Consider the following 27248-nt stretch of genomic DNA (forward strand, 5'->3'; position numbering starts at 1 on the left):
CTCTGTGAGTTCGTTTTCTCTGGAGCATTAGCCATCTCATCTGCTCATGGACCCCTGGACTCCTGAGCAAAGCACAGGCCCTACCTTGTGCCTCTAAGAGTTTTCTCTGACAATTGTCACCACCTTACTTTGGCTGTGAAGGTGAGCAGGGAGAGGAAGGAACACTTAGTGCTTTGCAGTGGCTTGTACCTGCATTTAACTGCTCTCCAGCCCTAATACCCGCCCCCCCCCCCCCCAATACTGCTGTTGCTGCCAACTGTGCGAGAGAGTGCTGTGTGCAGTAGGGGCAAAGAAAGCACGAGCAATATGGAGAAAGAAAAAGACACACCTAAAGAAACCTCTTCCCTACCCAGTCTCCTCCATGGCAGCTGCTCTGGGCTGGCATGGGCCTCTCCTTCCAGCTGAAACCTGGCTGCCTTCTGTTGCCTGAGGTTTTTCTCACGGCTTCTACGTTAGTGTGACAGTTTCATTAACCTGTCTCTGGAATCTCCAAGATTGTGTTGGGAGCCCACTCTAGTTTACCATCTTGTCAGAACCACGTATAACTTTTTTTTTTTTTTTGGAAATCAGTAAAGGAGAGGTTAAAAAAACAGACAGGAGTAGAAGTATATATACATTTCCTGTCTCCTTTTTAAGTGATGACTTTTTTTACAGGGAGAAATGGTCAGTTTGATGTTCTAGATATGACACATCTCACTTTTAGTATTTTCATTTGAATGCTTATTTTGAGTATTGGATTTTATTATTTAAGCCAATCAAAAAATATTTGAGTATCTTCCATGTGTTGGAGACTGTGTTGAGCTTTGGGAATACAACAATAAAGAAGGTGGATGAGAATCCCTGCCTTGGTGGAGCTTTCCTTCCGCTGGGATAGAAGACAATAAACAAGATAAAAATGTAAAATACGTACTGTTTCTTAGATAGTGAGTTGGATCTAACCCAGGTTGTGGTTTAGCCAAGCAAATAAGATGAGGCGAGAGGGGCCAGGGAGTTGAGGGTCTAATTAAAATAACTAACAGAGGAATGCCTTAGGACTGGATTGGGAGGGGAGAAATGACTGAAGGTGGTAGGAACCGTGGATTGGAAGTGAGACAAAGGCTCATTGGAATTGGGGTATAGCAGGAGTCATATAAAAAGATAGGAGGTGGTAGTTGGAGACTAGATCTTTGGAAGTGAGATCATGGAGAGGTTGCAGTAGTTTGAATGACCAAGTCAAAGGGGTGGCCATAGAAGAAGTGATTAACTTAGGATGGAAAATCAGAACCTTAGAAGAAAGACTTACATTTGTGCCCGTGATGGAGTAACAGGGCCCAGATTTACCTTTCCTCCTTAAACAAGCAGAAAATCATACTAAGTATATTGAAACAACACTTTTCAGACATTGGACAATGGACAATGCAAAGGAAAATGATCCTTGAGGGAAGATGAGCCCTATGATTGCCCCAGCTTACTACCTGGAGGTTGTAGTACAAGGAGGGGTAACCTGAACAGAGACTCGAAGTTTCCATGAGCTGAAGAGACAGAGTTGAAAATTCTGGGAGGTCAGAGAGACTGGAATTCAAAGAATATTAGAGAAGAGAAAGCTCCAGAGATCTGCAGAGGGTTCTCCTGAGTCCTCAGCAGAGGACTATTAAATGCATGCGTGTGAGGAAACCACTCAGAGCTGGTGAAAAATAAGGGATGGCCTTGGAGTCCTGGGCTTCTTGTGAGGACTGCCATAAAGGGCCTCATGGAATTAGCCCTGATGGTTCCAAGTCAGGCAGTGATGGAGAGGCTGTGAGTATGGAGAGGGAGAGAGGGGAGTGGTCTTGCCAGAAACAGAGTTCTGGGGCTCCCACTTGACCTCAGTGATGCAGGAGGCCTGCAGGGGGATTGTCTTACTGCAAGTGTTGCAATTTCCTCTTGACTTCTGCCGCTTCGTTTGGCTCCTGCCAGTGGAGCCATGGAGTCCTGCAGAGTTGGACTTAACACTGCTACTTATCTAAGAATCATGTTAGTGTTATCCTTTTTTTATGGATTTTTTTCCCCTAGAAGAACACACCCCTAATTTATGGTTTCAAAACAGTATTCCTTCAACAAAATGTGTTTTCCAGCAAACTTAGGAGCAAATATTGGTTCCTTTAAGTAAGAATTGCTTCTACTGTTAATGTAGTGTATATTTTAGTAGTAATTTCAGCCTAAAGATAGTTGGCTAAGATTAGATCAATTCCTAGTAAAGGAGACTTTCTCAGGCCACGTTAGAACTCCTTAAGTTTGAAGACAGCATTCTAGTCACCTCTGTGTTCTGAGGCCCAAAATCATAGGAGGTGCTCAGTAAAGATTTGTTGAATGAATGTTTTTCCTTTCTTTCTTCTTTCCTTCCTTCCTCCCTCCCTCTCTCCCTCCTTCTTTCCTTCCTTCGTAGATTCGCCCTGAGCTAACATCCATGCCAATCTTCCTCTATTTTTTAGTGTGTGAGCCTCCAGCACAGCATGGCTGCTAACAGAGCAGTGTAGGTCTGAAGTAGAGTGCGCCAAACTTAACCACTACACCACTGGGGCTGGCCCTGAATGAATGTATTTTTGAGTGAAATGTGACATTCTGAGTGATTGAAGACTTAATGTGAATTTTATTGTGGGTCCTGAGACAGCAAAGATTTTGACTTCTCTGTATATAAATAGACCTGTGAAACTCCAGTTTCTATCCTGTCAGCTGGGCATGCTGATTTGGAGCTTGTCTTATTGGTTTGCCATTGTTGATTTTAAATTCTTATGTTAGGAATAATAGGGAAGAATACATAACTGTGTATATGTCAGGTTAGTGGCTTAAGGTAAGAGAAGAGCAGAGCTCTTTCAAGAAACTCATGTCCTAAGATTTATAGATTTGAATGTCATTTATATTTTGATTAAGTAATACATTCATGTTTTTCAAAATTGAAAAGGCTCAGAACTGTCAGGTGTCTCCTTCCCACCCCTGTCTGCAAGTTGCCCAGTCATTCAGTTCCCCTCCATAGAGGCAGCCCCTGTGTGACGTCTTAAAAAGGTGAAATGACCTTTTAGATTATGGATCAGGTTAGGAAATAATAATAGTAGGAAGTGCTTAGTAAGTTAGTCATTATTGTACACTAAACGTTGTGTGTAGTATTTTCGATATGATTTATTTAATCTTCCTAACAATCCTTTCAGGAAGGTGCTATCACACTTTGTCTCCTGTGCTCATACCTCTCTCTCCTCCATCCCCCCGGTCAGCTGATGACCTTGCTTCTTACTTTGTCTTCTGCAGACCATCTTCTCTTTCTCTCCTGTTACAGCTGAAGTGTCCCCCTGTTAAGATCGGGATCCAGTGCTGTGTTGAAACTCCTCCCCGCTTGCAAGACCAGTTGTACTCATCCTCTCTTCCCAACTCTGTGTTCAGTGACATCATGTTAGTAACTTGGAATTGGCCATGGTGGGGATATTTATACTATGCAAATTGGCAAATGCTGCAAACCAGGGCTGTTTTTCCAGAGAGCCATTTGTTAAACATTTGTGAACGCTCCGCTGTCTGGAACACCTCCCTTCTTACCTTTAGTTGGTTCATTAAACAACAGAGTGAACTGAAGTACAGAATAAAAAAAAATTATATATACGTAACATAAATATATTATTTAAAAAAACATTTACTATCATTTGATAAACTGTTTAAAACTTTTATGAAATTGTTCAAAAATGCAGAAAAGTTGAAAGACTACTTAATGAGTATTCTTGTATTATCAATATTCCTATACCCATCTCCTAGATTTGGTAATTCTTAATATTTTTTTCTGAACCATTTCAAAGTAAAATTGCAGACATCATGACACTTCACCCTGGAATGTTCGGCATATTCTACATAATCCTAATTTCCTTATCACTGAGAAATTTATGATTCACACGAGTCATTTATTACATATTCAGATTTTCATGATTGTCAATTTCCTATTCAAATGTCAATAGTTTTTTTTCTAACAAGGATTCACTCAAGGTTTGTGTATTGCAATTGTTTGTGTCTCTTTTGTCTCTTTTAAGCTAGAGTAATCCCCCTCTCAGTTTTCCATGATGTTGTTTTTTTTGTAAGTTTCAAACACTTACATAAGTAGGAAAAATAGGCAGTGAGCAGCAATATATCCATCACTGATTCAGTAAGAATCAACATTTTGCCATAGTTGCTTAATTTATCTTTTTTCTTTTCTAGAATATTTTAAAACAAATTCAAGACCTCACATCATTTCACCCCCTTGTAACTCTAAAAAAAAAGACATTTTCTTATGTAACCAAATTGATGTTATAATAACACCAACGAAATTAATAATGACATTGACTTTTTAAAGAAACCAGGCTAGTTCTTTGGTAGAGTGTCCTACATTTTGCGTTTCTATGATTATTTTCTCATGATATCATTTATCTGATTTCTCTATCTCCTGTATTTCCTATGTACTGGAAGCTAGATCCTAATTCTTGACTAAACACTTTTGGCAAGAATAATTTATAGAGGATGAAATGTACTTCAGAGTTCATCGCATCAGGTGGCACATAAAATCTGATTGTCCACTATTAATGATGTTAAATTTGGTCACCTGATTAAGGTGGTGACTGCCAGCTGTCTCCATTCTAAAGATAGGTTTTCCCCTTTCTGAATATTATTGCAGCAATCTGTGGAGCGACACTCTGGCACAACGTGAATATTCTTTTCTCCATCAACCTTTCCCCTGATGGTTTGAGCAGCCATTAATGTTCTTTGCCTGTATTAATTTATTTCAACAGGCAGTGGAAAATAGTATTCTTCTGATGTAGGACCAAGGCATTTTCTTTGAGTATGAGTTCACTGGTGTTTCCTGTAATGGTGTGTGACCCACATCCGTCATGTATCTTCTCTAAATTCTCTAAATCTTCTCTAAATTTGTTTTCTCTTTAGGTGGAATAAGTATTACAAAGTATTCCTGAAACAATACTAGTGCTGAATCTTTCTAGATTTTTCTTCACTTTTCATAATTCGTTTGCCCACTGCTAATCAATATGTCTTTGCCTTTTTTAAAAAGCAACTTGCTTTTCCTGATTCTTTCCAGAGGATTCGTCATAGTTTCCATAGAAACAACAACTCTTTTTGTTCTCATCAGTGTCTATAATATTTAAATCATAATTGCAGCATCAAGTACAGATGTCATAAATAGGTTTGGGAACAAAAATAACCAATTCTTAGTAAACGTTCTACTTAATCTGTGGAAGCAGAGTACGCAGAGTACTAGTTAGTAGCCTACTAGCCAAAAGCATTTCGTGTCTCGTGGTCCTCAGTCACTGTGCTTTAGACAGAGAATGGAGTGTGTCAGTGAATTAGCAAGTTGTTACATGGAGGTCACTTAAGAGAGATTCTACTGTATTGTGACTTTATTTACCTTGTCTTCCCCACTAGACTCTCAGTTCCTTGACAGTAAAGACTAGTCTTAATTGTATGTGTTTTTCTTTTAATCCCTAGTGCTTAACATAGTGCCTAATATAGAGTGAGTGCTCAATAAAAATATTCGTTGAATGAATCCATGACCAGCATCAGAGGAGACTATATTGACCTCAAGTGAATTCTGATCTTAAATATCGATCTTTGCAATATCTTTGCAAACATCAGGGTTGCTATGGTCATTGTATATAATTTATTCTTTCATTGTTTTTTTCTCTTCTTATTCCCTCAGTCTTTGAGTCTTTCTCTGCTCTGTGCCAGCTTCCTTCCATTTATTGTGTATTGCAAGCTACCTGTGCTTATTATCATTCCAGTTTCCTGACAAAGATGCAAAGAATGTGTAACAGTTTTGCTGCAGTGGCACTATGCACAGAGATGAGAATCCTAGGAAAATACAACGTAGTTCCGTAGTTCTCTATTCTCGAGCTTAACCAATCGCAGGAACTGAAGTCTTCTGTTTCTTCACAGAGGAAATATGACAAAGGCAGTGGCTGTACAAGCTTCCTTCATGGGCCGCCCTCCCCACTGCCTCATCCAGTAAGCGGGAGCAACCACTTCTAGAGGTGAGAGGGGAGGGAGGACAATCTCCATAACCCATTTGATCCACCTAGCTGCGAAAGTTTGGTTTTGAGAACCAGAGTGAACCATTGGTGGAGCTGCTGTACTGACGAACGTTAAAACAAGACAAGCCCACGTAGGATTGAACGCTCAGGTGGTACAAGTTATGGTCTTCAGTAGGAGCCTATAACCTATATTTTAAAAGAAGCTACTGGTAGCTAAGTAATCCCAGTGATTCTAACATCCTGTTTACATAGATATGAAAAGATATTATATGTGTACATTTGAGGTGATTTTTAGTTTCCAAAACCAGGAGAACGTCAATAATATAATCATATTAAGTACTCACTATGTGTCGGGTACTGTGTTCAATTCTAAACTTTTTCATAGTAAATTTAGGATTTCTCCTCTTTTACAGATGATTAAAGTGAGAGGCCAAGAGAGGGTAAATGACTTGTCGTTGGTCACACAGTTAGTATGTAGCAGAACCAAAGATCCAAACCCAGATCTGTCTAATTTTAGTTCAGGCTAAACCGCTTACACTGACGATATTCTCTAGGGTTCCATCACACATATCTGAGCTCTGAAAACTGCAATTTTTTAGTGAGGGATCAGCGACCAAGGATGACTTAGTTCTTCTGAATGTTATGCCAGGAACCAAGATGATGTGCTTATCAGGAAGTTTGTAGTATCTATTTCCAGAAGGCTTGAGACTTGTCATTTTTACCAAGGAGGGGGTGGGGGACCATGGATCTATCAAAAGGACGGTGTTTTTTTTTTTCTTTGCTGAGAAAGATTCACCTGACCTAACATCTGTTGCCAATTCTCTCTTTTTTTTTTTTTTGCTTGAGGAAGATTAGCCTTGGGCTAACATCTGTGCCAGTCTTCTTCTGTTTTGTGTGTGGGTTGCTGCCACAGCATGGCTGGCTAGTGGTGTAGGTCCATGCCCAGGATCTGAACCCACAAACCTGGCCTGCTGATGCGGAATGCACTGAACGTAACCACTATGCCATGGGCTGGCCCCAAAAGGATGGTTTCTTTTTAAAGATCTTTACATAGGTAAATGAACGTTGAGCTCCTTTGAACATTCATTCATTCAGTAAGCTAAATGCAAACCTTTTTTTTTTTACTTGCAAGCCATCATATTTGCATACCTGAGTTTTAGTTTCCAGGCTGAATTCATATTGTATGTTTAAGAAGACAATGAAAATTCTTTGAAGATAGAATTCCTCCCTTCTTCAAGAGGAAGGAGCACAGGGTTTGATTTCTACTTGTTTTTCAAGCTGGCTTCATCTGGGAACAAACCCTATTGTAATTTTTCTAGAATTTGCTGCCAATACAAGTTAAAATAATAAAATCAGTATAATTAAATTCAATAGGAAATGAGAGTCTTTTATGTACAAGGCCTTCGATTAGGTAACAACAATTGGTCAGTCTTCTGGGAAACGGTTGCTAAAATTATAATCAACCAGCAGTCGTGATTGGCCCCATTTACTGCATTGTGTCCCAGGAAGAAAAACAGTCTCCTCTTAAGACAGGGGCTTGCAAAGATAATACCATTTTTTCCCTAATCTTTGTTCCGTTTCCCATTTTCGTGTGATTAATTTGAGCTATTTATTCAGCATTTATTGAGAGTATTGTATACCAGGCACTGTGCTAGCTTCTGAGACTTTAGATATGAAAGAGAACTCTTTCCTTCAGGAATGTCATGGTATAGTGGAGGAGAGAGAGAATTCTACTACAGGATAATGCATGCTCTGATGGAGCTGGTGCAGGCTCTATGGGAACACACAGAGAGGACACCCAACCCGGCTGGCATAGGCGAGGTTAGGAAGACTTCCAGGATGAGAAGCTATTGGATTGTGTCTTTGAGGAAGAGTAAGAGTAAAGGGGCCAAGGGGAGGAAGGTGTTCTTGGCAGAGGGAACCATGAAATAGCATATCTGTTTTGGAGAATGGCAAAAAGTGCTCTGACATGGAATGAGCAAAGATGTAGGAGAATGAGGCTCAGGTTAAGAGCCTCAAGAGCTAAGGATCAGGTTGTGATGGGCGTTGTAGGTCATACTGAAACATTTAAACTATCCTAAATGTAATCAGAAGCCGTTAAAGAATTTTAAGCCGGAGAATATCATGTTCCAATTTGCTTTTTAGAAAGATTACTATGGCATCAGTGAAATGGCTTTAAGGAGATTATATTAAAGTTAGCAAGAGAAGTTAGAAGGTTTTGCAGTTCAGAAGAGAAATAATGAGGACCAGTAACTTAAGGTGAGCTGGTAACCAGGATGGAGAATATGAGATTGAATAGATACTTAGGAAGTAGTCTTAAATTTAGAACTTAACACAGTGTTTGGTAACTAACTTGTCATAGCAGGGTGAAACCAGAGGAGAAGGAGGACTCTAAGATAACTTCCACAATTTCTCCTTTGATAAGTACTGGTGCCACTGGTCAGCAAGAGGAATAGAAGTGGAGGAACAGGAGCCGGCCCCGTGGCTGAGTGGTTAAGTTTGCGTGCTCACTTGACAGCCCAGGGTTTCACTGGTTCATATCCTGAGTGTGGACATGGCACCGCTCATCAAGCCATGCTGAGGTGGCGTCCCACATAGCAGAACTAGAAGGACCTACAACTAGAATATACAGCAATGTTCTGCGGGGCTTTGGGGAGAAGAAAGAAGAAGAAGAAGAAAAAAAGAAGATTGGCAACAGATGTTAGCTCAGGTGCCAATCTAAAAAGAAAAAAAGGTAGAGGAATGATTTGGTAAAGATGATAGATTCCGTTCTGGATGTGTGGAACCTGAGAAGCCTGTAGGACAAGTGAAGAGGACCAGGTAGGCAATTGAGATGTTTGTATATCTCAAGTTTAGGAGAGAAGCTTGGACTGGGGTGGTGCTAGTAAATAGATTTGAGAGTTTTCAGTCTATGTGTTGTGTCTACTTTTGTTATAGTTTCTTGATTAGTACATAGTGAAAAGCAGATTTCCCATAAAGCTAATTAGCAAATGTGTTTACATGGTCATATATTTTCGTAGAATTTGCGAAATCCAGATATTTTAGCTACAGTTGGTCAAAACTGCTCTCTTGCCCCTTTGAATTATCCTCTCTCACTCTTCTTCTGTCTGGTGATCTCGGAGTGGTCCCAAGCAGTTTTGGGAAGCCAGCTGTGGGGCAGTTGAGCTGGGGATGCATTTAGTTTGGGTTTGGAGTCTCTTCAGTATGTATTTATCACTAGCTATTCCAGTGTAGGAATGACATCGAGAAACACTCTTGTTCGCTGTGCCACCTCACCCAGAATTGTGACACAGAAGTGCAGGAGCAGCATTGTATCAACATATGAATGTGTCCTAGCACATCTGGCCCTGGAATCATGGAAATAAAAGAGGATGAAATGTACGAAGTCAGAAACTGGTTAGTAGAAAAACTTTCCACTCATCTGATGAGGTCTTAGCCTGAACATCAGCTCGATACAAAAGCTTACTTGTGGGGAAGTTTATTTGAAATGGGATCCCAAGGAGCTGAGTTCGGGACAAGCAAAGCGAAATGGGAAGGAGGGAAAGCAAATTCAAGGATGTGATAGTGCACTGGCAGTGGCTACAGGCAACTTGTGTTCTATCCTAGGACCTTTTGAGGAGCCTTATCAAATGCTCTCAGAACTGTGCTTGAGGACAAAAGGGGGAAGTATCCTCCTGTGGCATTAATTCCTCCCCGTTTCTGGATTGCGTATGCATAACTGCAGAGTGAGTTTCAGGAGAAGTCCCAAGGCAGAAGTGAGAGGCACGTTGAACAGTTCCTGAGCTGTACCATGAGGGTTTGTCTGCTTGCACTGATTGCATGAGCATGAAGCCAGTCCAAACCTGTGTGGAACTGGTGGCTGTGGCAGTAGAAGGAGTAAGCAGTGGGACCTAGAGGATTTTTAAGTGGGAGCTTAACAGGTGTCTAATGTTGACAGGATTCTATTCTCATCATTCCTAGTCAAACATTCTCTCTTGCTAGGATTATATACAATAACGCAGTGTATGCAATTATAAAGCTACATTCTTTTTTCCTTTTTGATGAGAATCACACCAAGGAGACCTACCAGAATTACTCTGTAGGGGACATACTTATGATGGTACTACAAATTTCAGTCAACATGCTACTGTTAACTACTTCTTGCCAGAATTTTTCTATGTATATACAGTTGTACAAATAGGATCATACTATGTATACTATTCCATGTTTTTTCCTTAATAATGTATTTTGGGTAACTTTTCATAACAATTTATGTAGATCTGCTTTGATTCTTGTTAATAGCTGCACAGTATTCCGTTGTATGGATAGACTAGAATGTGTTTAACCAGGCTGGGTTTTTTTTTTTTAAGATCGGCATCTGAGCTAACAACTGTTGCCAATCTTTTTTTTTTTCTGCTTTTTCTCCCCAAATCTCCCCAATACATAGTTGTATATTCTAGTTGTGGGTCCCTCTAGTTGTGGCATGTGGGACGCTGCCTCAACATGGCCTGACGAGCAGTGCCATGTCCATGCCCAGGATCTGAACCGGCGAAACCCTGGGCCGAGAAAGGGGAGCGCGGGAATTTAACCACTCAGCCACGGGGCCGGCCCCTAACTAGGCTTGTATTGTTGGATATTTAGGTGGTGATTTTTTCCTCATAGAAATAGAAAAACTTTGTTCTTTTATCTCTGACACATTTTTAAGAGATACTGAGGGGAAAAATAAATAATGGAGATGGTGAGAAGGAATTGTGAAGGAATTTATAATAGAAAATGTTTGGTTTTTAAAGTCATCTGATTGCATCTTTTTTCTCCGCGATAAAGACCAGGAAGTACTTGAGGTTTCCAAGGACAGGAAACGGAAGAGTCAGATGCTAGGACTCCTTTCATCTCAGGACAATAAGGAAAACCTCAGAAGCCCTCTGCCCCCTTCATTTTTTTTCAAGTTTATTATTTGCACAAAATTTGAAGAAGGGATTAATAGGTTAGATAAGAATTTGAACTAGATGGTTTTTTCCCTCCACCTCCAGGACGCAGTGACTTCTGATCTTTTTGGTAGCCCTTTTCTCTCGTCACATGATTATTAACTATACAGTAATAAATAATTATTATTAACATATTAACTGTATAATATAATGGCAATCCCACCTCGGCATTCTAACTTGAGGTCGTCAGGAAGGACTTCGTGAAAAGAGGAGAGCTGAGTGAGAAGAGGGGATGTCTTTCTTCTTTTAACAAAATTAGCCCTTAGTTTCCCGCTGAAGCAGGTTTAAAAAAACACTGATGACCTCACCTCTCTGCTTAAAATGCCTGCTCCTGAAGCAGATGTCTAGTGTGGTCTGATTGGCAGTGTTTTTTAGCACATTGTCTTAGGTCATTTTTGTTTACTGTGATTATGACAAGAGGATCACGTCTTTAGGACTGACTTTGTATAATTACCGATCTTGTCTACTTGTGTTGTGGAAATCATCCAAGAAATTAGTTTGGTTGAAATCAAGAGGTTTGGACTGTAAAACAAAGTTCTAAATGATTATCGGTCCAAAAATTAAGACACACGGAGGGAACAGAAGAGCAAATCATAAAATTAAAACCCTGCTATATGGCCTTAGCAGCAGAAGTACATTTCTCTTTTTAGAATCTCTTATTATTGGGTATGTTGGACTGTTACTAATCTGTTGGTCTGGTACCTCAGGAGTATGCTCAGTCTTCATTTACCATCCTTATGAAGGCTCCAAGTCTGAAGGAAAGACGGAAATAGACTCATTGGGACTAAAATAAACCCCACAGTTCTACAGAAGAACTACCTATCTCTTGGGAAAGATGCGAAGGTTCCCATCATCTCAGCCTGAAAGCCATCTTTTTGTCTTAGCCATGTTTTCCATTGCTGATCGTTTACTAGGAAAACATTCCAGTGAGTGTACAGTGAGTGTTACAGACCACCAAAAAAGATGAAGTGGAGATGCCCGGCATGCCTCACTATTTATAAGAAAATATTTCCCCAAAAGATGGGAAAATCCAAGTCTTTAAATACTCTGGGAGAGAGGAATAATGGAAAAAACCCTTCAGTTTCTGTTCTGTTGGTTCACGAGATTTTCTCACAAATCATTTGGATGGGCCATTAAGCAAGTCACATAATGACTGGAATCTTCTATTAATTGCCTCACTTGGGCTTCTGGCTAAAGTATCTGGCAGCAAGACTGAAGAACAAGCAAAAGAGAGAGAATAATCTAGTGGTGGTGTGGGAATGTGAGCCCATCCATTGTTTGTGGCCTGGAAATCTAACTTGGGTGGGAGGATCAAAGGGCTGTCTGATAGGATGGTCCACGTGGATAGATTGAAGTAAATGATTTGGCTTCTTGTCTTTTAAGTACAACCACAGTTTAGGTTAGTTATTTTGTTCCAAAAGGTTACTTGCCATTTCTGCCGGGATGTTCCCGGAGCAGGTCTCTCTAGCGTGGCACCCGTGTATTAGTTTATCTTCATAGACAATCAGTAATACATTGTCTTGGGTTTGGGAAATGAAAACTTAGTCTAATCCTAATTTTCTTTTGGTATCAGCTTTCTATATCCCTTTGTAGTATGGATCCTGAGTCTGTCAGTCATGGTTCAACAAGCAGAACCAGTAGCAGACAGACAGACAGACACACATGCACACGTATACACACACACACACGCAACATTCGTTAAGGGATTTATTATAAGGAACAGGCTTATATAATTGTGAGGGCTGTCTAGGAAAGTCCAAAGTTGATAGGACAGGCCATCAGGAAGGGAAGCTCTGCAGTAGGCTGGAACCCCACAGGCAAGACCTGCAGAGTTTTTGACAGGTGGAATTTCTTCTCTCCCTCAGAAAGCCTTCCCTCTGTTTTCAAGGCCTTTCAGCGAATTAAGTCAGGCCCACCCAGGATAATCACCCTTACTTAAAGTTACCCCATTAGGGACTTTAATTACATCTGTAAAATCTCTTCACAGCAGTACCTAGAGAAGTGTCTGATTGAATTACTGGGGACTGTTGCCTATGCAAGTGGACACATCAAAAAATCTGTCACATTGAGAGAAGCTAAAGAGGAGCTGCCTGGAAAATAATGCTGCCCCAGAGGTGCCTCTGCTGCCGTCTAAAGACAGTCCTACCTGAGCATCCACGGCCCCAGAGCTACCCGCCGTCTGCCTCTCCAGGGAAGCCTGGTTAGCTGGTCTTGTCAGGCTTGGACCCTTCTCTTGAGTTTTCAAAAGTTGCGTGTAAAACAAGTTTTTGTTGACTGAAATGTCTTCCTATTGATTGCCATTTTATCAGCTTTTTTGTATTTGTTTAAATTTGAAAGCTAAATCTTCAGAGCCACTGCCAGTAGGAAACTAACCACTTACTTCACCAGAGAAGCTATTAAAGATTTTATTTTTCCTTCTTCTCCCCAAAGCCCCCCAGTACACAGTTGTATATTGTAGTTGTGGGTCCTTCTAGTTGTGGCGTGTGGGATGCCACCTCGGTATGGCTTGACGAGTGGTGCCAGGTCCGCGCTCAGGATTCGAACCGGCGAAACCCTGGGCCACCAAAGCAGAGCGTGCGAACTTAACCGCTCGGCCAAGGGGCCGGCCCCAGAGAAGCTATTAAAATGATCTGTTTTGGGGAGTAGGCGGGGAAGTGTGTGTGGCTATAAAAGGGTGACCTGGGAGATCCTTGTCGGGGTGGAAATGTTCTGTACCACGACAGTATCCATGTCAATATCCGCGTTGTGATATTGAGCTATTGTTATGCTAGATGTTACCATCAGGGAAAACTGGGTAAAAATGCACAGCATCTTTCTGTTCTTTCTTACAACTGCATATGAATGTACAAGTATCTCAAAATAAAAATTCTAATTTAAAAATGATCCATTTTGTAAAGCACAGAATCCTTTCATAATATGAATAACCGTTTCCTAATCTTTTAAAAAATGATCATGTTTTCAGAGGTACACATCTGTACGTACTTAGCCCTGTGCTGGGAATAAAGTATGTACTCAGTATATATTTGAGTGGAAGAAACTATGCCTGACGGGAGAATTGTAGGTGAGAGTTGAGCATAGTGTTTAATATAAAAATGCTTTGTAAAAATCAAGGTTAAATTCTTAGATGACATTGGGCATATTATAAAAATGATGGAGTCTTCACTCTGTAATAATGACGACTGAGAAAGGATATGGTTATAACCTCAAAAATAATGCCAAACAAAAACCTAAGATAAAAGTCCAGAGGAAACCTTTAAAAAGGTGCAGGAGGTAGTTTTAGGACAAATGAAACATCATTTTAGCCCAGAAAGTTATATAGATTGAAAATAAAAATATTAAGGATTTAGATAAACTTGTGGATTCACTCATTCAATAAATATTTGCATGCCTACAGTGTGCCAGGCAGGTATCTGTAGTTTTAACGTATTTCGGGAACTTTCCTAACATGTAAGTGTTGGTGTCCTTGGAGCCAGCCATACCTTCCCCACATCTCCACTGACACAGCTATCAAAATTGACAACCACATAGACTGGATTTTCTCAATGTATACTATTTCTCTCTTACAGTATGAGACGTTTTTAGGGAGAAGTGAAGTTCAACCAGTCAACAAAAGTAAATAATAACATTTTAAAGCTATCTACAAACATAATTCTTTTAAACTTAATTGTCTTAAAAAATATTTTCAACTTAATTTTTTTCTCCTTTTCAGGTATTTTCTATTTCAGGGATATAGAATAAGGAACCATAGTTAATAGTGGGAAGGTGGGATGAGACTTGGTTTAAATGTTAAGAAGCAGGTATTTATAGCAAATACCAGGAAGCCTGGGACAATGAGAGGTCAGCTCCAGGTGCAGCGCTGGGCTGGGCCCTGGTACGCCTGGCCCGTGTGCTCTGACTCCTGCGGGCTCACGCACTGTGTCCAGGCCTCTGCAGTCACCTTCGGGGCGGGTATCTGCTTTGTTCTCCTTAAAACAACAAAAAGTCTTTCAGAGGCTGAGGACCTCAGTGAATGGCTGCCTCCTTACTCTGAGTTTGAGTGGCTAACAAACAGCAGGCCTGTTCCCTGAAAGCTATTATAATCTGCTAAATTAGTAGATAAATTCCAGTGTTCTATCCAGGAAATGGTCCTATTAGGAAATATTATCTGTGTCCAATAAACCCCTACCCTTGCCAAAAAAATTAGATTTTTTTAGGAAACCATGATTCTGTATTCAACCCCAGTAAACCTCCTCCTGACATGACCCAACTGGGAGCGAGGCTGTTGATGACTGAGATGTCCCCGCATGTCTGGAGTAGAGGAACTATCCTGCCAGGGAGATTTTGGCCAGTCACTTATAGTCGGCCACTGGAATTTTTAGAAGTAGTAAAACTTTTGGTGAAAGGGGGCTTTTGTCTCCCAGAATAGCAACAGTTATGATCACTTAAAACCAGAGACTTCTATATACAGCAAGTGCTTCTATATATATACTCATGTATTGTTTATATAGGACTATTTTAAGATCTGTGTCACATTTTTCTAGTGTATTTTATGGTGGGAAAATTCAATTGGAAAAAATGCACTTAGCTCTGGTGGGGGTGGTAAGGTAAAATAAGTACTCAAAAAAAAAGTACATGAAGTTTGTTGTTTTCGTTTTAGCTTTAAATAGTGCAGATACAGCTAGGTGATAGCTCCCTAAATGAAGTTGTACTGCTTCTCCTTAATCAAGTTTAACCCTTGTTCTCATATTTTAATACTGGATCTAGTACCACGTTAGTCAGTTGAAGACCTGCCAGGCATGTATAAGAATTCATCTGTGTGTTAATGTACAAAAATCTGTGAGAGAATGGCTTCATGTGTTTGTATAATGTGTCTTGTAATTCAGGGTTTATTTTTCTTTTGATTTGGCAGCTGTTGACTTAAGAGGGAAATGGACAGTAATGGAAATTAAGAGTAACGTGGGTGTAGAGACCCAGGCACTCCCAGAGCCCCGGTGTGGCTGAGGCATGGGTCAGGCGCGGCCGGGGCAGAGCCCGGATGTGGTTGTGGCAGGGCAGGCCCTGTGGGTCGTGTTGGGGCAGTGAGTGCAGGGGTTGGGGTGCTGCGATTGCTGACCCCCTCCTCTGAGGGAGAGGCTCCTGCCTGCTTACTGCTGGAGGTGGGGTGGGCATCAAGCTAGGTGCTATGGGAGATAGGTAGAAACGAGGAGCTTCCAGTCTAGCAGGAGAGAGGATCACAAACCTAACATAAGGCAGAAAGTAACAAATGCCTTAAGGGAAATTCAGATAGTGCTATGGGAATTCAGAAACGGAAAAGATAATTTCTACCTCTGGGAACGCAGAAAGGAGTCCTGGGGAAGGTGATATTTTAAGTGGAGTTCTAAATTAAGTGCAACATTAAAAAGGATTAAAAGGATTTAAAAGGATCAGGATAGTGAGGAGAGCAAGGAAGAGATGAGTAAAACCGTGGAGGTTATGACTGGAGAAAGTCAAGTCATTCAATTGGCTGGATGATGGGAGCATAAGAAGAGGAGTGTGGAGACCCAAGATGGAAGGATGGGGTGGTTGGGTCCTAGGCTCTGATGGTCTCTGAACCCTACTCTAAGAAGTTTTCTCCTTAATTTGATCATTGATGGGAAATGAGCACTTTTGAGTCATGGAATGATAGGATTATGTTGTGGTTTAGTAAGTTTTACCTTTGTGAATATAGGAGTAGGGGAGGGGCTGGAGTGTTGGCTCTGTGTAGACTTGGCAGGGGCTAGGGGCTGGGCCTGAGGAATAATATAAGGATGAATAAAACCAAGGCCCCTGTCATCAAGGAGTTCATGATCTCATCAAGGAGACTCTTAACCTTGTGGTGAACTGAGGTACAGGTGTGCGGGTAACAAGTTGTCAGATGAGTGGGCACAAGACCCAAGTGATTGCTTTCATTTCAGACATATGAAGACTCCTGTCTGTCATGTCTCCTCAGTGCCCAGGTTTCTCTTCCAGCTAAATGTCTCTGGCTTTTCTATTTGTTCCGCATGTGACATAGTTTTACGTCTTACAGGAGGTTGGTAGTTCTCTCCTCAGTTTGCTTCTTGTAAAAATGCAAGACCCAGACCTGAACACAATATTCTAGATATGGCTGAGTATGGTAGGAGAATCACTAACTTTGTCCGGAGGTTGTATTGCCACTCTCATTATCAGATATCTGTTGCTGGACCACTGTGCCATCTCCCTTTCATTGGGGACCTGCCCTCAACAAAGAGAAGGGGTTGGGGACAGGAGGTCCTACTGGAGAGGCCACAGGTGGGCTTGTGTTCGCCTTGGAACCTGAGGTCTGCTTAACCTGCTTACCACTCCTCCTCTCACTCTCTGTTCCCTCGTCCCTGCTCCCAGCCCCCCTCCCCAGCCTCCTGCCTCACTCACCCCTGAGTCCATTGTTATGCCCTGACCCCTGCTAGTCCCTCCTGGGTGGTAGCTCCACAGGTGCACACATCTGTAAAGATCCATCAAACTGTGCATTTTGTGCGCTTTACTGTATGTCTGTATTCCTTCATTCACTCTTCGTTAAAAAGGAAGAAAAAAGGGCGGGGATAAATGAGGGAGAGGAGAGGCACAGATGATTTCAGAGTTTAAGCCTGAGTGATTGGGAATCCAGTGGTATCATCCAGAAGTGGGTACTCGGGGAGGGAGGTGTTACTTTGGACAGGACAAGCCCAACTCTGTTCTATTGACATAGGCCTTTTCTCCCTGGTTAAGGCTGCCTGGCAGAAGCAGGCCGGTTCGTGTCTCTCGATCGGAAGCAGAAAGGGCTGTAGTGGAAATCACACTGGACAGGGACTTGGGCATGGCACTTAAATGATAATCCTTAGCTTCTTCATCTATGACCTTTCTTATCTTGACTATCTTTTGTCAGCAAAATCGTCTTTCACGACCTTTTGGCTGCATTTGATACTTTTGACTCCTCTCTGTTTCTTGAAATCATTTTTTTAATTTGGCTTCCAAAACACCACTTTCTTTATCTCTGTTTACCCCACTGGCCTCTCCTTCTCTGTCTCCTTTTTGGTTTTATCTCAACTTCCTAACCTCCAAGCCGTTGGCACGCCCCGGCTCAGTGCTGGGATCTTGTCTGCCCTCTCCCACTCCCTGGGCGATAGCAACCGGTTTCTGGCTTTACCACCATCTATACTCTGATGATCCCCAACTTTCATCTGTAGCCCACATCTCTCTCACTCTCTTGAATTCCGGACTTAGGTCTGTAACTGCCTAGTTGACACTTCCACCAGGATGTCTGTCTCACACTTAACCTGTCTAAAACTGAACTGATTTCTTCCTTCCCCACGTGTAGCTTCCACCGTCCTCCTCAGTAAATGGCAACCCTATCATTCCCATTGCTCAGGCCAAAAAACCTTACCATCAGCCTTGACTCTTCTTTCTCTTCTGCCCACATTCAGACCATCAGCAAAACCTGTTGGCTTTCTCTAAAATTACATATCCAGAATCTGTCCTTCTCTGCTCTCGCCACCTGGTCCAAGCCACCAGCCCCTCTCACTTGAGATAACTTCTTCACTGGATTTCCCTCTTCCCTGCGTCTGCCCTTCCCCACTGCCAGCCTCCTCCCATCAGCTGCTAAGACTTTTCTCACCACAGCAGCTAGAAGGATCCTTCTAAAACAATACAGATCAAGTCACTCTTCTGCTCAGAACCTTCCAGTGACTTCCCACCTCAGAGTAAAACCTAAAGTCTTTATAATGGTTACATGATTTGCACACCACCCTCGCCTGCCCCTCTTTCTCTTTTGCTCACTCTGTTCCAGCCACACTGGCCTCCTTTTCCTCAAGTACATCAGGCCTCTCTCTCTTCAGGGCCTGTGTCATGCCCTCCCCCTGAAACATCCTCCCCAGCCCCGTACCTGCTTCATTTGGCTCCTTAATGCCCTTCAGCTTTGCTCAAACATCACCTTATTAGAGAGACCTTCCCCTGACCATCCGATATTAAATAATTCTGCCCCTGCTTTTTTGTTCTCCACAACACATTTTACACAATCTGGCATGCTTTTTTTTTTCCCAGGGCAAGATTTGCCCTAAGCTAACAGCTGTTGCCAGTCTTTCTCCTTTTCTCCCCTCCCCACCACCAAGCCCCTGTGTATAGTTGTAAGTTCTTGTGGTTCTTCCATGTGAGCTGCTGCCACAGCATGGCTATTGACAGACAAGTGGTGTGTTTCCGTGCCTGGGAACTGAACCCGGGCCACCAAAGCAGAGTGCACTGAACTTTAACTGCTAGGCCATCAGAGCTGGCTCCTGACATGGTTTTTATTGTCTGTTTCCTTTAGTGTCTATCTCCTTCCCTTGAGAACCAGTGCTTTGCTTTGTTCCCTGAGGCATGAGCCTGGCACTTGGTAGGCATTTAGTAAATATATATTGAATGAATGAATGAGTTGTATTTTGTGGATTATAAATTTTGTTCATCTATATTAGCTCACTTGATCAGTTTGTTCATTTTTTGTAAATCAGACTAAATCTAATTCTAATTCTAAGTAAGGTGTATTGACTTCCTTGACACATGCAAATATATCCTCCATCCCATTTCATTTTAGTTATGTGAGACCCAAATTCTGACTTATAGAGTATTTTTCCCTTTTATCACTAGTCCCATAGAACTCACTGTTAGAAACTTTATTGATTCCTACCTACTGAATTATTATAATTTCTCTTTTAGAAAAACTGGGAATCCTTTGAAAACAAAGACATATCAAACGCTTCATTTGCCCTAGCCCTGGTTAGCGAGGGGCCCCAGCATTGCATGACTGCAGAGGAACCATTAGGCCTTGCATTCTGTGCTAATGGTGCCCCCTGGAGTTGGGCAACGCAGCAGTAATGGGGAGTATAAAATGTTTGGCTTTGGTTTCTCATTATTGAATCTTCTGTTTGTTTTCTTCCTGCTGTTTGAGTGGCATTTTAGGACCCCATGGACTCTCTTTGCTTTGTGCTGGCATTTTCAGGTCTTTTTGACTACTGTCTGCCACTTTTTATTTGCACAGCTGTGTCAAGTTTTCCTAATTCTGTTCTACTTCATCTCCCCTCTTGACTTTCTTCCTTAGCTATTTCAATTAGTCTGGCTACTGTTCCATTTCACCTCATGACATCAAACTCGCATGATAGCCAACGAGTCCATATTTTCATCAGGCAGTTACAGGTGCCCTTTGTCAGCCCAATCACTATCTAGTTAATTATTCCCATCAAAATTCAAATGGTATCTGTCATTCAGAATTTGAGCCTAGCATTGTAGTGAGGTTAAACGATGCAAATATGGCAACTCGCTGCCCTTTCTGGGATGGTTCTCCAGAGAGCGTATGCAAATAATAAACTTCGATTTAGGGAACAGTGGCAGCAGGCAGAGCAGAAATCTGATCACAGTTTTACCGTGTATAGATTATTTTCATTACTCAGTCCACCTCACAATCAAGACATGTTCTTCTAAGTTCGTCTGCACAAGCGCCCTGCCTTGAGCACATAGTGGTTAAAGAAACAGGAACGCTCTAGCTTATGTCTCATTCTAACTTGCTTATGATTCTGGGTTTGAATGGAGGTGTGTCAATAGGTCCCTGTGCTCTGAAGACAGGCCTGCTTAGATTCTCTTAGGCCTGGCTTGGCGATCCCTTTCTCCTCCATTACTAGGACCAGACTAGGAGGGGAGAGGCTAGGGGTTTAAATTTCAGAACAGTTTGGAGTGACTGGAATACTGCAAGACCTCTTACAGCCAGCCAAAAAGGGCTCTCTCCAAACCCAAACTGTGACAGGAACGTATGCTTTATTCTGTATACAGTTTATCAAGTTTGTTTAATCTGTGTATATTTAAAAGTTTTAGTGTTAATGCCTATAACTGCATATTGTGCTGATTGCTGTATTTTCTTTCTTCTCTTTGGAAGTTAAGAATCCATCAATTCATATTTTTTCTTTTGGCTGAGGAAAATTAGCCCTGAGCTAACCTCTGTTGCCAATCCTCCTCTTTTTTTGCTTGAGGAAGATTAGCCCTGAGCTAACCTCTGTGCCAGTCTTCCTTCACTTTCTATGTGGGTCGCCACCACAGCATGGCTGATGAGTGGTGTAGTTCTGTGCCCAGGATCCGAACCCGCAAACCCAGGCTGCTGAAGCGGAGTGCGCCGAACTTAACCACTACACCACAGGACTGACCCCTATTCATGATATTTTTCAGTTTTTGGCTTAGTCTTTTATTAGTTTCCCGAAATTCCTTTTGTGCTTTCATTCCTGACTTAATCCTTCCAACTCTCAGGTTAAGAAGGATGCTATTTGAGCTCTATTTTTAAAATTTCTGTATTGGCAAGTTGTTTACATTTTCCTTTTGAATGCTCCATTGATGAGGCTGAAAACTGAACTCCCAGCAGTGAATATTGAAGTAGGGGATAGGTGCATTGTACTGCTGTTCTCCAAATGCTGGATAAGAGAGAAGGGGGTGTCATTTTATTTTGTTCTGCCTGCCGGGAAGAAGGTTCAAAAAACAGGACTCCTCACCGGGAATTCCGAAGCTCAGAGAACGTGGCTCTGCAGATGCAGAAGCTTCAGCTTTGGAGATGGGGGTATACAAAGCTACAAGGGGGCTTGGAAGAAAACTTAATAATTTTCAGTCTAAGAAGCCTAACTCACATGGATAATCTCTCCTAGAGTAAGGCCCTTTCCAGTCGGATCTGTTGGTGCTATCGAGCTGGTATTCCAAGTATGTCCATCTGCATTTAAACGAATTGCTCCAAGACAATCTGATTACGCGGTAGTTACTCTGGTGAGAATAGCGCCTCAGCGGAATGGAAACTTCATTTTGAGTCTAATATTAGACCTTGCTTTGGAAAATTCCTTTTAAATGATCACAAGCTGGGAATAGCAAAAGAATTTAACTTTCGACAGACAGCATTCACCAAGAATTTTTAACTGCTTATGTTTGGGTCCTTGGGAAAGCAGATGTGAGAAACCGACTGGACGGAATTGACTCCACTAGAATTGACTTGACCTGATGTGGTGTTTATATCTATTGCTGATAAGTTTTCCTCCTAGTCTCATTTACTCAAAATATTTTCATTCTTTGAGGGTGAGCACGCTAAGGATGAAAATTGTTAGGATGCCTAATTGTCTAACAATCTAAACTTCTAGGCTTCCAGACATTGTTGCCTATAAAGGGGCCTGAGGCAGAGCGGAAAGGGGCTGACAAACCCACAGAACCAAAGCCAGTTTCTGAGTAAGTGCTGGGAACCTGATCAGACCTGGCCTGCAGAATATTTTTAGTTTGTCTGGCTGGTTGTGTCTAGTGAACTTGCCCAATTTGTTAGGTTTTAAGTAAACTTTATTTAAAGGCCCCCCCCCCCCCCCCCCCCCCCCAAAAAAACCCACCCTGTCATTTAAAAAATAATATGCATATTCACTGATTATGAGATTTTCAGATCATGTCTGCTTGGCTTAACTTAAGGATATGTTTCAGCTGCCTCACATGCCTTGGATTGGGAAAGCCAATATTGGTGTTTGAAAGATGCATTTAATATTTTAAAAGATCTTTCTGAAATTGAGATGCATCCTTTAATCAAGGTGTGCATTTAATGTAGTGTTTTCTTTTTTGTCTCTATGCTGGTGATAAGTTGATGGTGCCTTAGAATTGAGAAAGAATATTAATTAATAAGCGTTACCATTCATTGATCACCCAGTGGATCATAGGCACTGTCTTTGCTAGTGACCAACATTATCTCTCACAGTCATAACAATTCTATGTGGCAGCATTTATTCTGATCCTGGTCTAGAGACGAGGATACTGAGGCTTAGAAAATCTATGACCATACAGCGGGTAATGGCTAATAAGTGGCAATGCTGGAGTTCAAATCCAGGACTGTTCGACTTCAGAGCATGTGTTCTTCCCTGTGGGTTGTATCTTTTGATATTTATTGTATTTAAAATAAAGCCTGAGAAGTTTAAAACTTTACTTATTAACTAATTTTTAAAAGACAATAATAAATCCATTATAGCTTAACATAAATAGCATTTTTATTAAGAAAACTATTTTCCAAAACAAAAATAGTAAGAAGAGTGTCATTGTTTACCTTTTTGCATGTCTCTTTTTTGTTTTTTTGCTGATGAAGATTCACCCTGAGCTAACATCTGCTGCCAATCTTCCTCTTTTTATGTGTGAGCCACCACCACAGCATGGCCACTGAAAGAGGAGTGGTGTAGGTCCACGTCCAGGAACTGGGGCTGGGCCACCAAAGCAGAGTGCGCTGAACTTAACCACTAGGCCACCAGGGCTCACCCTGCATATCTCTTTTATTATCTGGCTAAATGGAAGGCAGCTGGGTCCTCTTACCTTCTTCTGCATTCAATCTGTGCAGTATACTGTTTTAGTTGAAGTATGTGAAGGAAATCTGGCCATACCCTGATATGTATTTGGAAAAGGGAAGGGTGTTTTAATAGCCTTTTTGGACAGTTGTGGATATTCTCCTTTGAGACTATACCAAAAGTAGACAAGTGGTAGTTTCTTAAAGGTTAGTTGCAATGTAGAATCTGAAACTATATCAGTGGACTTTTGATGCACTGTTACATTAAAATTGTTTGGTCTGAAATCATCCTTACAGAATAATTCTGAATAATATATGTAGATACTCCCCCACTCCAGGAAGTAGGGCTTAATTCTTACCCCGCACCCTTCCCTGGGGTTGGGCTGGACTTAGTCACTTGCTTCCAAAGAACAGAATTAGAGAAAGGGGAAAGTTAGAAACTTTACAGTGGAGAAGCTTGGGGACCACCACCTTCACCAAGTGGGGAGGGTGAACATCACCTGTGACGTCATGTAAGCCCTGATATGATGTAACTAGAAAACCCATAACCCCAGTGTAATCATGAGAAAAACATCAGACAAATCCTAATCAGGGGACATTCTGTAGGATACCTGACTAGTACTCCTTGATTGTCAAGGTCATGAAAACAAGGAAAGACAGAGTAACTGTCACAGACCAGGGGAGTGTGGTACTCTGGATCGGATACTTGAACAGACAGTGGACAGTAATGGGAACACTGGTGAAACCCAAACATGGTCTGGAATTTACTGAGTAGTACTGTGTCAACGTCAATTTCTTAGTTTTGATAAGTATATCATGGTAGTGTAAAATGTTAACAATGGGGGAAACTGAGTGAAGAGTATAGAGGAACTCTCCATACTGTCTCTGCAACTTTTCTGTAAATCTAAAATTACTGCAAAATAAAAGGTTTACTTTAAAAAATCCCTTGTTATGTCTTGCACTCTGAATAGACAGCTGACGTGTGCATGATTTGCTAACATCATTGCTGTGGTCATTTGGAAAATATTGGTTCCCTAAGTTATGCAGATCTTTGAAATGTTAACACATTTCATTATTCAATATTTTAAAAAATCATATTTGTTAATATCACTACCTATCACATCAGAAGAGTCTTTATTGAGAAGCTCTCAAGCTCACGGTGATAGATACAAGTTTCCCACAATTCTGATTTTCCCTTAAAAGCTCAAATTTTATCATTGGCAGCAAATGCTGCTGTTGTTTTCCTTAATATAACAGGCTCACTTTGTTCATTTTCAAGAAAATATCTGCCCAATATGCAAGTCTGAATAACCGTAGTTTGTTTGGAAGCCAATCTTTCAAGTAAAAATGATGTCAGTGAAAACAGTGGCTGGTGTAACTTGCAACTCAAATGATTGCCAAGTGCTTTTCCTCAGGACAACTATCCGACTTCAGAAGGCAACAGGAGTGTTTCACGCTACTTCCCGTTTTGTCACATAGACTATTGGAAGACGGGGATTCGGGGGCAAGATTTTATGAAATTAACAACTTGTACTGCTTCATCAAGGGTATTCTTAAGAGAAACTGACGTTTTTCCCTCTTACTGCATGTGGTGGTGGAGAACACAGTGACCGCTAGTACGGTGTGCTCCCACTGCCTTGATTTGTGCTGGGGCCGCTCTGCACCAGTCGTTCAAATACCAACAAGATGAAAAAGGCCAGGAACATGTTAGTATTCTAATGAAAATGATTTGACTTTGGCAACCTCCCGAAAGGGTCTTGGCCATCCCCGTGGTTCCATGGACCACACTTTGGGAACTGCTCTCCTAAAGTAAAGTAGCAGTTGCTAAAAGGTCACAGAGGAAGAGCTGCCATTCCTGAGGACCAAATCCATTAGGAAGCAAACAGTAATGTGGTGCACAACAGTGTGTGTGGAAGCTGACATTCTTCTGGCTTAACTGGGCTCGTTTTGATGCCTCACAAAGTTTTTCCATTTGTTTGTGGTATTTTCATACCACTTTTAAATGCTGAAATGCAAACTTTGGTAATATGGCATCTGTGTTTGCTGCTGTTTTTACCGTAATCATCTATAAGGCTTCATTCAGGAAATTCCAAAAATTACGTCTTCAACTGTGTTTTCTTTTCTTTGAAGGTAAATCTCACCTGGCCATCGTGCAGCGAGTAAACAACGAGGGCGAGGGGGACCCGTTTTATGAAGTTCTGGGGATTGTCACGTTGGAAGACGTGATTGAAGAAATCATCAAATCTGAGATTCTAGATGAAACAGATTTATACAGTGAGTGGCATCGTCTGAGTGTAATTTCCCCAAACGTTTGCTTTTCTCGTCATGTTGTTTGTGCGTCATCTGACACCTCTCCAGTTGTTTGCCTCTATTTCTAATTATGCGCCATGTGTGCACAACCTATCAGTGTATTCCAGTCCCTTCGTTGGGGGCAAAGGAAGAGGCAGGTCTTGTAATGTCAAGTGGCAGTGATTGTTTGAAAAGCCAGCTGCTTCTAACCATTGATCTGGGCATTACTTGCCCTGAACAGAAAACTCTATTCTTGGTTTTTTGTTTTTTTAAAGATTGGCACCTGAGCTAACAACTGTTGCCAATCTTCTTTTTTTTTTTTTTGCTTTTTCTCTCCAACTCCCCCCAGTACATAGTTGCATATTTTAGTTGTGGTTCCTTCTAGTCGTGGCATGTGGGATGCCGCCTCAGCATGGCCTGATGAGCAGTGCTGTGTCCGTGCCCAGGATCCAAACCGGTGAAACCCTGGGTCACCGAAGTGGAGCACTCGAAGTTAACACTCAGCCACAGGAGTGGCCCCTCATTCTTGGTTTTTATGTTTATTTTACATGTGGAAGAAGAATTGTTCTTTACTAAAGTTTCATTTTACACAACTAGGTAAATTGTTTTCAGATAAATTTCTTTTTCTACTTAAGGTCATTAATTCAAGTACTTAAAAAGTGAGGGAGATATGTTAAATTGATGGATAGCAACTGCTTAAATTTCCTTGTTCCAGAACTGATGGGCCAGGGTAGAGGCGAGGTACGTGAGTATAGTTCTGCTGGGGCGGTGGTGGCAACGTAGGGGTATAGCAGGCAGGACAGGGTGGGGTACACAATAAGAATCTGTTTTTCCCTTTCTCTGCTTCTCTGTCTTCTTTTTGGGGGGATGGGTCGAGGGGGTGGGGAGTATCCACACCTGTTTGCCCGAGGGTAGGCCTGATCCTGGGCTGAGCGTGGAACCTGAATCTTATCTCATTACTGTACACAACTGGATCATTGGAGTGTGGAACTTAAACCTTCCTCAGCCTCACTTTCACCAAAGTCAGACTCTGTCAAGAGTTTAAAAATCCCAGAGATGGCTCAAGGCCTGAGACGTTTGGGGCTCTTAATGGTGGGATAGAGAAAGAGTGTCTGGGCTCTGTTTGGCTTTTATTTTATTTATTTATTTTTTTAAACATTAGTTCTTTTAATTTTTATAAATTAATTAATTAATTAAATTTTTTTTTTTTGAGGAATATTAGCCCTGAGCTAACATCTGCTGCCCATCCTCTTCTTTTTGCTGAGGAAGACTGGCCCTGAGCTAATATCCCCGCCCACCTTCCTCTATTTTATATGTGGGACGCCTGCCACAGCATGGCTTGATAAACGGTGTGTAGGTCCACACCCGGGATCCGAACTGGTGAACCCGGGGCCACTGAAGCAGAGTGCGCGAACTTAACCACTGCTCCCCCAGGCCAGCCCTTCAGTTAACTTTTAAACCTCCATTAGACTGAATTCCTACAGAAGCATTGCCTACCATGACATACTGATATAAACTGCTGAACTCGTGGTTTCGGGTATATTCTTGGTCTAGACTGGAGATCAGGGATGATGACTGCCTTTGCCATTAGAAAGTTATTTTACAATTTTGTGTTAATTTTTACTGTCTTGATTCTCAAAAGAATTTGAGACTGAAGAAAATTATAAGTTATAATTGCCTTCTCCCCAGAACAAG

General features: G+C 41.6%; 1 protein-coding gene across 2 annotated transcripts in view; it reads left to right on the forward strand.

Moving 5' to 3' along the window:
- Positions 1 to 27248, forward strand: part of CNNM2 (cyclin and CBS domain divalent metal cation transport mediator 2) — a 163122-nt gene that overhangs the window by 106876 nt on the left and 28998 nt on the right. For both annotated transcript variants that reach the window (XM_046649164.1, XM_046649174.1), the window contains exon 2: positions 25395 to 25538. In XM_046649164.1, coding sequence (XP_046505120.1) covers positions 25395 to 25538 — 144 coding nt within the window. The remainder of the gene's footprint in view (positions 1 to 25394; positions 25539 to 27248) is intronic.

This window comes from Equus quagga, chromosome 2, assembly GCF_021613505.1.
Source record: "Equus quagga isolate Etosha38 chromosome 2, UCLA_HA_Equagga_1.0, whole genome shotgun sequence".
In the NCBI taxonomy this organism is placed as follows: Eukaryota; Metazoa; Chordata; class Mammalia; order Perissodactyla; family Equidae; genus Equus; species Equus quagga.